The sequence below is a fragment of the Parasteatoda tepidariorum genome, chromosome 7 (assembly GCF_043381705.1).
Source record: "Parasteatoda tepidariorum isolate YZ-2023 chromosome 7, CAS_Ptep_4.0, whole genome shotgun sequence".
NCBI classification, from domain to species: domain Eukaryota; kingdom Metazoa; phylum Arthropoda; class Arachnida; order Araneae; family Theridiidae; genus Parasteatoda; species Parasteatoda tepidariorum.
In genome coordinates this window covers 21,116,080-21,129,621 of record NC_092210.1, presented here as the reverse complement: position 1 = coordinate 21,129,621, position 13,542 = coordinate 21,116,080, and the positions used below count along the sequence as shown (strand labels likewise).

At 28.0% G+C, this 13,542-nt stretch overlaps 1 protein-coding gene across 4 annotated transcripts in view; it reads right to left on the bottom strand.

Moving 5' to 3' along the window:
• Positions 1 to 13,542, bottom strand: part of LOC107443879 (band 4.1-like protein 5) — a 74,423-nt gene that overhangs the window by 15,001 nt on the left and 45,880 nt on the right. For all 4 annotated transcript variants that reach the window (XM_043044060.2, XM_043044061.2, XM_043044062.2 and 1 more), the window contains exons 2-9: positions 13,000 to 13,104; positions 12,865 to 12,907; positions 11,965 to 12,043; positions 10,138 to 10,235; positions 6,512 to 6,632; positions 4,129 to 4,216; positions 3,873 to 4,031; positions 946 to 1,115 (exon numbers count right to left, since the gene is read on the bottom strand). In XM_043044060.2, coding sequence (XP_042899994.1) covers positions 946 to 1,115; positions 3,873 to 4,031; positions 4,129 to 4,216; positions 6,512 to 6,632; positions 10,138 to 10,235; positions 11,965 to 12,043; positions 12,865 to 12,907; positions 13,000 to 13,104 — 863 coding nt within the window. The remainder of the gene's footprint in view (positions 1 to 945; positions 1,116 to 3,872; positions 4,032 to 4,128; positions 4,217 to 6,511; positions 6,633 to 10,137; positions 10,236 to 11,964; positions 12,044 to 12,864; positions 12,908 to 12,999; positions 13,105 to 13,542) is intronic.

The window sequence follows — 13,542 nt, the reverse complement described above, 5'->3', positions numbered from 1 at the left end:
CATTACTTGTTATAAATATAAGTTTTTAAAAATAAATATCTCAGAATTTTACAACAGCCTACACTCTTCAGTTTGACCCCTCATTACAGCCACATTTCCCTTATAATGACCAATGCATAAAGTACTGTTTGCCATTCTATACATGCAATGTTATTTTAACATCAATTCTGAAATCTGCACTGAACTATTCATTCCAATATAGACCAAAGTTTGATAATTTGATTTATAAAAAGTTTCAAAGAAATTATTTAAACCATTAACTTTTGATGTTACCACACAATAAGTATTAAACAACCTGAGTCCCTTTTGTATGAAGGAAGAGTTTGGTGTGATAGTTCTTATCCTAAATCCTAGGTGGTCGTAGTTTATGGTCCTACATATTCTGCAAGACTTTCTTTTTAAAGGATGCAATAAATTTAACAATAATTCTTTTCAAAGGATACAATAAATTTAACAATCATTCTTTTCAAAGGATACAATAAATTTAACAATCATACTTTTTTCTAGTTTGAAAATAGTATTAACTCTTTTTGTGATATGTCAGTTCTCTTGTTTGGTTTATTTTTGAGTTATCTTAACATATGTTGTTTATATAAAACCAGCATATTTTTCTAACCTAGGAAGCATTGTTTTAAAGAGTACTTTTAAGTAAAAAAAATATGTTGTGTTATTACCAATTTTTCTTTTAGTTGCCAAATTTTTAGAGAAAAGTGCCATCTTGAACTAAAGCGTTGCTTTGTGGAATTTAGTCAAGCATATACATATATATATTTTTTAAAACTACGAGTTAATATCTATGTTATTTTTGTGCACTCACAATGTAGCGCCTATTCTCGTTCAGGCCACCAGCTTCATCTCATTGCGCATTGACTGTATTACAATTAATAAATTAAACTAAAAATAAACATATAAAGATCATAAAATTAAAATCTTAGCTAAATATACCTATATCTAAATCTTGATCCCATTCGCAAGAAATTTTGACGAGCATTTATAGGTTTCTGACCACCTTTCAAGCGAAAGAAAGCATGATGTTCAACTGCACACTTCCACAGGTGTTTGCAAGCTTTCTGATTGTGCAGTCGGAATACAAAAGTATGTTCTTGTTCCCGGCCCTTAAAAGAAAAAATTTAGCATTAGTATATGGATATCATACTCAATTAATACGCATAGTTAGAATCCAATATAAAAAGCATGATTATATAGCTACAGATTTGATATATAACATTTCAGAAATATTACAATTGAATTTGTACACTGAGAATAAAAAAAAAAGATATTGACAACATTCTAGTACTACTACCGTTTAGCGGTACCTTCACAAATAAAATTTTAGGAAAAACGGTAGGAAAATTTACTTTTCTTAAAATTTTATTTTTGTATCCTGTAAGAAATGATAAATCCATATTTTAAACATATTTTGTGTTGATTTTTCAATATAATTTTAAATTTTCACAAAATAGGTACCTCTCAGAAAAACCTAGACAGACCCTTGATTATTAATGTAACTTAAATAGAAAAAGTTACAAAAGGAATTGAACCTGTTTTAAAAATTTTATTTATAAGTGGGCCTGATTAACAAAAACTAGGGACCAAGGCCATCATAATTTAGGAACCATCATTTTAAAACAACTTAAATAAATGTTTCTGTTTATTAATTGTAAATTATATCGAATATTTACACACACTTTCTATCAGTTATAGAACTTACTTGGTACCCCTTTAACTCAGAGGGCCCATGTGTAATTGGCTATTCCAGTAAACAATCCCTCTATATAAGACTAACTTCATAGAATTATTTTTTTAATTACTGATATTGTACAATTCTGTATCTCATGATGTAACCCTTTGATAGTTTTAGATTCAAAACTTAGCAAATCAATTTTCAAGTTTCACCAAACCAAATTGGTTTCTCTTACCTTAAGCCATAGAAAAAACCATGATTGGAATGATTTCATTTCAATTTCTTTCAGCTCAAACTATTCATTAATGTCAGCAATAATATTTCATTTAAAATGAAATAAAAATGATATTTTTCCTGTATAAAATATTTTAACTATTAATAAATTTTTTATCATAATTATCTAGCTGCATCCTTGTCAGAAAAGAATTATGATCTTTTTCATGACTTTGGCATGCATAGGAAAAGCCACATTATCTGAACTTTGCACGTAGGCAAAAAATTAAACCAGTACATTCTGTCATGTAACACAATCTAGATAGAGCTATCATTGATACAGTTTGCAATATTAAACTTAAATTAATACATTTGAAGTTAACAAAAAAACTATTTATTTCTCCTTCACTCTATGCGATTCCTATTTTATGCAATTAAATGTAAAATCAGATAAATAGATCTTTGACTCCTTTCAGTAAACAACTTCTCTTGTTTGTTTAAATAGATCACCATTGTGCTTCTAGTTAGGCTATAGTATAATGTGAGTTAGAAGCAAAAGAATTAAAAAACTCTTTAATAACTCTTTCTGGACACAAATTTAGTAGTAAGTTTTAAACATTGCAAAAAATTTAATCAATAAAAACACATATGATATTAAAAAATTTATATTAGGCATGCAATCATAGTGTATTTTAAAAGCTGTTTTAGATTATATTTGATGGCAGATTATAAACATGATGCATAATTAAATTTTTTTTTTATAAATATTTTCAGTAGAAAACAGAATACTTTTCTACTCAAATTTTAATGCATTTCTTTTTAAATTGATCCAGGAATGACTATCTTTTTGTCCTTTTAGCTTATATTTAAGGAGTAATTATGCAAATAATGCAAATTGCTAAATAAGAAGTTCAAAAAATTACACAAAATTAATATTGATAAATTTAACATTATTTCCGTGAATTGTGCATAGCTCACAATAAAATTTTAAACTATACTAAAAAAGAAGAAAATAAAACATAAACTGTAGAGAACAGGTGCGATATGAGGACCACACCCGGGAGTTTTTTTTAAATTCACAATTCAATTGCTTCAATTATCTCATGTGGAAAACTTAATTGAAGTTATAGGCTGTATTCTTTATTTAGCATTATTTAAAGAAACATTTTCATTATCAAAGGAAACAAAGTGTTTAAGAACATTTTATGTCAAACAAGTCTGAAAGAATCAAATGTATTTTTACAGTGGATCATTTGACAAAATTTCCATAACACACTGCAAGTTATTCCCTAGAGCTAGATTGCAAAAAAATAAAAATAAATAAATAATAAACATTTTATTTTCTCATTCTAGAAACAAAATATTTTCTTATTTTCTCTTATTCTTTATACAGCATTATCAAAAGAAACATTTTGAGTGTTTAAGAACATTTTATCTCAAAAAAGTCTAAAAGAATCATAAATATACTTTTGCAGTGGATTATTTGACAAAATTTCCTTTACACACTGCAGAGTATTCTCATGTTAGTCTGGAGAACTAGCTTACAAAAATAAACTAAATATTTCCTTTTCTAATTCTAGAAATAAATTTTTCTTTTTTTCCGTACCAAATGTTTCAATAAAAGAACACTTATAAATTACAATCCGATAAAGGAAACTCTTTTTCAGAAAGACCCAGGGGGAAACTTATCAGCAACAGCGAAAAAAAAATTTTTTTTTTTGACAATTCTCCTCAGTTGCTCAGTAACGGAGAGAGCTCTGATAAAATTTCCCCATAACAGTAAATTATTTGACATAATATACCTTAAACACCTGAGTGTTCCTTTGTTAGTAGGGGTTTTAACTCGAAAACAAATTATAAATGCTTCCTTTTTCAATTCTGAAAACAAATCTTTCAGGCCCCAAAATTTTCAATTGGACGATATTTACAGATTTAAAATATTTTAGAAAGATAAAACATGTTTAAAACAATCTACCTCATCATCATCTTCTACGACCACCAAAGTCAACTTCTTTGATTTAAAGTCTAGACGGGTTATTTTGGGCCAGAAGAACAATCCAATTTTAGTTTTATTTTCAAAGACTAGAATTCCTGTCGGAGTGAGTCCTAAAGAATACTCATTACCATCTTTACCCTAGAGGAGATCAGAAATTTTTTTAGATATTAATGAGGAACTACAGATTAATTTATTAACTAATAAAAATAATTATAAACAAAATTAATTGCTTTACCAAGACTGTGTGCATATCAACTCCATACATTTCAAGCCATTTAGCCTTGTTTAAATAATTAAGCTCAGCCTGTGCAGGAGTTTGGCCTCTGGAAAAAAAAAAGCAAAATACGGTTAAAATTTGCATAATGTTTGATGGATACAAGAAAAAAAAATCAATTTGTCAAATTTTTTAATAAATTTTAACTAGTGCTGAATGGTTTAAGGCACTGCAAGGAGTCTAGATAAAAATGACTTCAATTGAGAACATTAAAAAAAAAAAAAAAAAAAAAAAAAAAAAAAAAAAAAAAAAAAAAAAAAATTGCAATCAGAAATTATAAATTATTTTAGGTATAAGAGTGGAAAATGAACAAACAGTCAAATAAAAATTTCAATTATTTACATACTTATTTAATTTTCGTACTGCTATATATATGAGGATTTAAAAAAAAAAAGAAGAGTGAATAGCATTTGATCTAATGATCGGATCTTCTCAATTTGTGACTCAATCTTCTTAATGGTTCAAGTGGGTGATCTCAAATATGCCAATTAATTTATGCAGACGATATTTTAAGTTACAAAATCAGCATATCTTCTAATACCTTTACCTATAATATTATTACCTATAATAATATTACTACCTATAATAATATTAATATTAAATATACCTTTTTTTGGACAAATTTAGATTACTGATTCCCAAACAGGGGTGATTGTAAACCCCAGTCAAAATTCCGGAAAATTTCTTGCGTAAAAAAAATAATAAATAAATAAAAAAGTTTAAACCGAAAAATTAAAAAAAAATTTAAACAATGTTTTTTCCTTTTTCTTAATATTTCCTAGTTTATTTAAAATAATTTTAAATTTCACACATACCTATGATGACCTAGAGAAGCAATTGAAATTTACAAATATGCCTTTCTTTCTTGAGTTTATGATTATAATAACTATTTACTGATAAAAAATGAATATTAATCTTGAATATAAGCTTATAAAGTAGCTCTCTTACAAACAAATAAAATAAACTGTGTTTTTAAGTTTCACCTTTGAAAATTTGATTTCCGAAAACTTTTGTGATCACCGATTTTTTGAAACATCTGAACCTTCGATCTCCGGAAACTTCCGGATCACGGTTAGCGAAAAATCCGGAAATCCGGATTTTTTCCGGAGCACAATCAGTCTTGCAAAATATAAGTCGCAATCTGGGAAAGATGGTCCTAATAGTTTTTACTCCTTAATGTTAATTTTTCGTTTTGCATATTCTATTTTGCATATTTATAATCTCAGGAATTTTTTAAGTGAATCAAATCATTTTTGCACAAAATTATAAAATTTATTTCAAGATAATTCCAAGCGAAAAATAATTTTTAATAATTATTTAATTATTTTATTTAATAGTCATTGAAAAATTAGTTGGAGGGTATACAGATTTTTGCATTATTTTAAAAAATGCAATTTCATATGGCAAAATTCAAAATTTGAGCAAAATGAGTAGAACAGTTTTTGAGAAATTGGATTTTAACTAAAGGATTATTATGTTATTATGATAGAGGAGGAGAATTTGTATTTGATGCTCATTGAGAAAAAGGAACAGTAAAGTTTCTAACATATTTGTTTTGCACAGAAAAAAGAAATACTTCACAATAGCCAACCCAAAGGTACTCCAAGAACTCAAAATTTTTCAGCTGGAAACCATTCATTTACCTAATGCTTTAGTATTTAACAATTTGTTTTATTAAATTACAATTTACAGTTCAGATCGTTAAAATTTTTGCTAAATTTGATATTTAACTTTTTCACTTCAAAAAGACACAGAGATATGAACCATATCACTAAAAAATGGTGGAGATATGCATGAGATAATTTTTTATTTAGCAGTAAATGCGATAAAATCACAATTCTAGAAGAAGGCTCCTAAAATTTAAGATTTTAAGTTAGTCTGTTTATAAGTATAAAAAAGTAATTACATGACAAATTATCTTGAACAGAAATACATAAACTAAAAAATAATTAAGTGATGGTATAATAAATTTACACACAGGCTAACTGCAAAATAAATACACAAATAATAAGACTTGTTAAGTGCGAAAACATAGAGATAATAAATGTCCCCCACCCCAATGCCCACCTGGGGAATGACATTTCATCAATACAGGCATCTGACTTGTTGGCCACTTTTTCAGGGGCACCATATTAGGTGGGTCAATACTGCTCCCAAAGATAAAGACAGATAGTACAGAGAATGAAAGAACATCCCTGCCTTGCCCGGGATTCGAACCCAGAACCTTTCTAACGCACGGCCAGTTCCCTGACCCCTACACAGATCGGTCAACGAGATAAGAAATGTAGTTGTCTGCAAAATACTAATTTTGTTCACAACAATTAAAAAGAAAAAACAAACTTACTTGCATGATTTATGAGCATTCAAAATGTCAATCTCCATTTGTTCAGTTTGGTCAGGCGCAAAACGGAATTCTGATACAAATCCCGGAGTATGCTGGACAGGATCATAATCACCAAGCTCAGCTAAAATATAATTTGATACAATTTTGTAAAAATATGGTTACATAATAACAAAATATACATTTAGGTATGTAAATTTATTAAATGTGTTCAACTTTTTTTTGTACTAAGCCAGTGATGAAAGTATGATGGAACACACTTCACAGTAAAAGATTGGCATTCTAATTTAAAATGTTAAGTTAAAAGTGATTAATTTGATCACAAAGGATAAATCACATTTACAAAGTAAGCAGTGATTTTGCCACATTGTACACAGAGAAATCATTCCCCCCCAATGCCCACCTGTGTTAACATACGTCAATTCAGGTATATACAGGGCGATTTTGTTGGCCTCCCTTTCAGGGCACCATATTAGGTGGGCCAACATCGCTCCCACAGTGAGGACAGATAGTACAGAGAAGGATAGAACCTCCATGCCTTGCCTGGGATTCAAACCCAGAACCTTTCTGATGCAAGGACAGCTCCCTGCCCCCTACACAGGCCGGTCGGCACACAGAGAAATCATGAGGCGCAGAAAAGAAACTCAATCACAACCAAGCACTGATATTTTGTGGTCAGCTTCAATGAGACCAAATGCCAATTTTAAATTAGCGCTGAAAGATGACAAGTCAAGAGCTCGTGCCATTAACTGATTTTTAATTATTTGCATAAATTTTTAAGTAAACTGAAAAATTAAAATAAATCTATCAATGGCATTTATTTATTTATTTTTTTAGCTTCTGTAATTGGTAGAAAATATTTAAATTACAGAATAAAGCAGGATTCAATGTGTTTCCACTTAGGATTAGAATAGAACGAAAAATGCTTGCACACTTAAATAAAAACTTATCACTAATACTGAAATATTTCAGAAGTGGGATTCATGTCTTTTTTAAAACCTATTCAATTTTCTAGTATAATAAGATTATACAACTTGAACATTTCATAAAATTAAAGCTTTGATCCCTTCTTCTAAAAATAATAACTGTATCTTCAGTGTTACAAACTTAAGAGGTTTTAGAACACTACAAAACATATAGTATTAATAAAAAAGCACTTAAGTAAGCAAATTTCACTATATTATTCCCAACATGATCATCAAACCTTTTAATCTTTGCATCATGTTTATTAAAACCAAAATAAAATGCTAAACCTTAAATTTTCTTACCATTTTTCAGAAATACATGAGAAATTATTTGAGAAAAATCTTTGGCTTAAAGTCAGAGAAGTAAGCATTTCTGTGTCTTTATAATGATTGACTAGAAGTTTATACAATGTAAAATATAACTACAAAAAAAAAAGAAAGAAAAAAAAAGAGCAAACTATACATTTTATTATTTTTTCCACAGATGAGACATTCTAAGTCCAATCCTTTAATTTGGAGGCAGAATACTGTCACATATACACTTAATGTAATGTGACAATATAATTTCTAATTTTACCAAAGCCTTTAATTTTTCTTTAAACGTTTTCCTTTTTTCCAATTTAGCAATTTTATTTTTAACTTTCTTGTTGACCTTTCTCATGGTCATTGCAGTCATCGCACTTCCTGTGGGGAAAGTCAGCCAACCCCTCTATTCACGCCTTTCTTTTTCTTCTTTTAATTTTAGGGGGGCTAACTAACCAATCTCTTTCCTTTAAATTTCAAACTCTCCGCCTCTTTAAATTTAATTGGTCGTAGTTTTTCTGGTCTACCCCAGTTAAGGAATTTTTAAGTCTTTTAAAATACATTCTCTTTTTCTCGAGCCTTCGGGCAGGTTACCCTTTTTCTCCGAGATGTGGACTTCGGTCCGTATCGAGGGATTTCTTTTTAAATTTTCCTAACCTTTATTTTAAATTAAATCCATAGCTGTAATCAATTTCTGTAAAATTTAAAATAACATTTTATACCTTTAATTTTCTTTAACATTAAAAGCCCTCTCAAATTTTAGTCTTCTTTTCATATTTATTTTAACGGTTAAATTACTCGTTCTTTTATATTTAACTTGATGCATGACGCCTTTGGATTCATTAAATTCTCTTGTCACCTATTTCCTTTTAAAAGATATATTTTTTTGTGCCACAAAATGTGTTGCAATCATATTGTTTGTTTGTTACGAAAAGTAGTTTTACAAAAATAAATTTTTAGTTGAACAGAAAGTTTGGTGTGTTTGTTTTTTTAGCTTTACCTTTATAGCTATTAGTTATCACCTTTTTCATTCTGTATGTGGTGAGTACCTTTTTTTATTGTTATGGGCATGCATAAATGTGAATTTATTAGTTTTTCTTATTGGAAACATCAGCTTACTGTTTGAATCATATATATTGTTTGGATATAGCATGACTTTATCGTATTTATCATTAATCTTTAATTTTCTTACTTTTCACCCTTATTCTAAATTTGGTGATACCAATTTATCCAATTTGCTCAAACCTCACACTTTGTGACCCTTTGAACCTATTGGGTTATTGTTATCCCACATTAGCATTGTACAACCACTTTCATTAACGATCACATTCCCCTTTAATTTAATTTAATTACCCTTTTATATATTTCGGCCTTAATTTGTTTTATCACGACATTTCAATCATCTAACTATTTTTAATCATTACTATATCCAAATACATATACAAACCCAATTATTAGTACTATATACCAAATATAACCCATCTATCAATTTTATTACATAAATAGCTTTACTTTTTTATGCACCAAATTCAATTATTTTATTTAACTGTTACAAATACATATCTAAGAGATGAAAAAAAAATCAGAAAAGTATCAGAAATGCTTTAATTAAAGAAAGCACTTCTCAACAAAGAAATTTTAAATTCTTCTCTTTTAATAAGGACATTTAGGAAGTTCTAATCGAAAAAAAGGAAAAAAATACATTCTTTATTCAATCTTTGATTAGCAGGATTTTCAATAACTTGATGTATTTTTAGCTTGTTACTGATTCACATAAAAGAAATTTTAACACAATTAGAATATTCTAAATTTCTCTTATTTCTTCTAAGTTATTATAGCCATTTCATTTTGGGCTGAATACCATGCTTAAGAATTATAAATTATAGGGACATAAAATACAGTTTAAATTTTTCAGAGTCACTAGAATTTATTTAATATGCTCTAAAAGCTAAAGAAGGGTATATACTAAAGCATAGTTACCCACAAAACAAATTTCAAATTTTTTTTTCTTCTTCCTCCTTTTAGTTTCAAAATTTATAAAAGGCAATTGCATGTATGTTATGTAAAATTTATTATCAAGGCAGTTATGCTTTTAAGTGTTTGCAAAGTAGATAAATTTTTAATATATTATCCAACAAATGTATAAATAGAAAAAGCTAGAAATTTTTAAAGTAAACACCTAGTTTCACATTTGTTTCAATATCTGTCAGAAACTTTGAATCTTAATGCAGAACACTGACATTGAAATTTTATTAAATCTCCTATTTACAATAGCATTAGTTAAAAGGGAAAAAGTATTAAAACGAGTTCACTCATTAAGTATTAAAAAAAGAAAGGATAGAACGAGAAATGTTTACTTACATTGTAAGGCGAATGCAGATAGTTCTACTGTTGCATCATAATCCACTGGTAATCGCCCAGAAAGAATATCTTGTTTTAGTTGTAAGAAAAATAAATACCTAAAACAAGAATATATTTAGAAAAAAGGAAGAAAAATACAATAGCTCACAAGATTTTTACCAACATAATTACGATTGTATGACATGTAACTTCAAAGTTGTACTTTAATCCTTTCTCTGTACTTAACCCTTTTCCAAATTTCTGTCCCCCCCCAAAAAAAGCATTTTTTTTTTAAATTGCTGAATATTAATACATGTTCTATCCTAAATTCGAAAATGCGAAATATTTTTGTCAGCAATCAGTTCCTTGCTAAACCTATTGGTGGTGAAATATGTGATGTCCCGTCTCCATTTTCTCACAATTGATCTGTGGTAACACATTTATTAACTCTATTGCTATAAGGTGTTTAAGATAGATATCTGCACAAAATAATTGTTATAAATAATAATTAAAATCACATCATAACTATTTAGAGATGCAACGGTAACACTAATGAAAGCGAATTTACAGAAAGTACAAAATGATTTTAATTCAGGTGGGAAATCTCACTGCCAAAATTGAGAAGAAAGTGGGACTAATTGTGTCCTCTCTTATCAATATTAAAAAATAATCGGGGGATTAAAGTGACATGTAAGTAGCAAGGAATTCAATTTTAATGATGCAATTTTTCTCTTCCTCCCATGATATGCGACATTGACCACACAGGCACAAAAACGCTGAACGTATGAGATGCAACACTAACAGAGGAGGAGTTAAAAATAATAGGTAGGGGATAATGCTTCTTCCAGTACTCTGTAGCTTGTTACAATGCATAAAATCTGAACTATATTGCACTAAATGTATACCTAAAAAAGTTAAAACCATATTTTAACTTCATCAAATCTTTTTTTTAAATATTCCAAACAAAAGAGCCACCCTGAATAGCTCTTGATCTAATGATCGGATCTTCTCAATCTTAATGGTCGAGGAGGTACTCTAAAAATATGACAATTTATGCAGACAATATTTTAACCCACAGACGGTTCTGCATGTTAAAAAAAAACAAAAAAAAAAAACATGGTATTTTAAACAGAAGTCTTCGCTGCATAGCCAAAACCGGTTTTTCCATGCTATTAGATAGAGAAATGGTGTATTGAGGAGAAACATTCTCCCAATATTGCCCATTTGCTAAACCGCCAATGTGTTAAGTTACCAAATCAGCATAACTTCTAATAAATATACCTTTTTTTGATGAAAATCTGAGCTGTATTGCCCTAAATGTATGCCTAAAACCATATTTTAACTTCATCAAATCTTTATTTTTTTTTAAATATTCCTAAAAAAAATTCTTTTGTCAATTTCTAGTTTACTTTGAATGTGAACAGATAAATGAAATTTGATAGCCAAGGGTATATATATTAAATATGTAGATAAAACTAGGATTTTAGTCAAACAGAATTTATAAGAAAAATGTATTAATCTAGTAAATAAAATTTATTATTAAAGACATAGAAAATTTTTTCAAATTTAAAATTTAATCCTTTAAATTTTTTTTATAATTAAACTGCTTTGAAAAACAACCCAAACAAATTATAAAGTAGAAGAAATTATGTGACTGATATGTAATTAAAATTTCAACAATAGTTCATTACCACATAAAAAGATAATTTATAGAAATCTCAAATGTTAGAGGATACGTATACATATTAATAATACTTAAAAAGATTAAAAAATATGAATTTAGGGATCACATTGCCCTTTCAAAACTCAAATATTTCACATAAAAATAAACCAAAAATGGTTATTTACCTTGTAAGCTCTTCTCTTAAGGAATTGGGTTCAGAAGAATAAAATTTAACTCTAAGACGCAGTGTGTAAGGTGGTCCAACTGAAAAATTAATTTTAAAATAAATAATTAAAATTTTTAAGAAACTGAATTCAATTTGTAATGAAACTTAATTACATTTTATAAATAAGTAGATTTTACTAGTAGCACAAATTATGTTTTCTACATTTAAACTCATAGTAATTTTTACATGATATTTGTTCTAAATATCATGACAAAAAATTACAAAATACAGTTGAGCATCGATTATCCGGACCAAAGTCGATCTGGATAACGGAAAATACAGATAATTGAATGGCTATGAGAACATTTTTAAGCGACGTCTCTTCACACTTTTTTCAGGTTAAGGATTCGAAATTGTAGTTTTGTCTATTATAGCATATTACGAATGGTGTCATAAGTTTAATTTTTTAACAAATGACATTAAAAGTTTCATTTTTTAAAATTTTATTCGAAAATAGTATGTTTTCTTATTAGCAACTAATTACCAACCTAGTTGAAACTGGGCAGAAAGAACAGGATGTTGTTTTAACTAAAGAGAGAGGATGTTATTTTAACAAAAGAAACCATTTTTTGACCCCTTTCAGATTTTCTGAAAATAAAGAAAACACATGGTTCTTGAACGATTCGGATAATTGGATAATAAATTAAATTGGCGTTTGGATAATTCGGCACTCAACTGTATTAGTCAAGCTTTACATGCTGAGGGAAAAAAAAATATTAATTTTAATAATTTTTAAAACAATAAATTTCTCTTTGGTTATTCATTGATTCCTAATGCGAAATATTTGTACTCTTTTTCAACTTTATGATAAGAGAGGAAATTTTTTTTTTGAAATGAGTAGTTGATAAAGTATACTTACTTTTCACTTGTTTTTTGATAAGCTTCGTAGGATCCAACCAATGCTAAAAAATAGAGGGTAGAAAAAGTTATTAAATTGAAACTAAAGTAGCAATTATTTTAAAATTACTTGATTTAGAATGGGAGAAAAGCATACCTGCACATGGTTTGCATCTGTGAATTGTAAACCAAAATAATCTTTTTCTGTTAGGTCAATATGGTAGAAGACTTGTTCATACAAAGCACTCCCCATATCTCGTTTCTAAAGAAAATACACGAAAAGAAATTTTAAGCTATTATTTCGTGTTGTGTAACCAATTATTTTTTAAAAAAATATGGTTAAAAAAAAAGTTGTCTTCCAAAAAAACAAAAAAAAAAACCCATCAGATTATGGAAAAGAGACTACTAATTGTATTATTAAAATAAATGTGATATTAATGAAAGAGATTTATTTTATTTCTTTTCACCAATTTTCTGTTTATTCAACAGAAAATTCAAGCAATTATTTCATACAAAACCAATTATTTTATAATAAAAACGCTGAACATTTTTTAAATGTAAAATTGGTTCGGGTGAAATAATTAGAAAAGAAAGAAATAGCAACACATTGCAGCANAAAAAAAAAAAAAACAAATAGCAACACATTGCAGCACTAAATTAATGTGATATTTGCTTACAATATTCAGTACTTACGGAACTA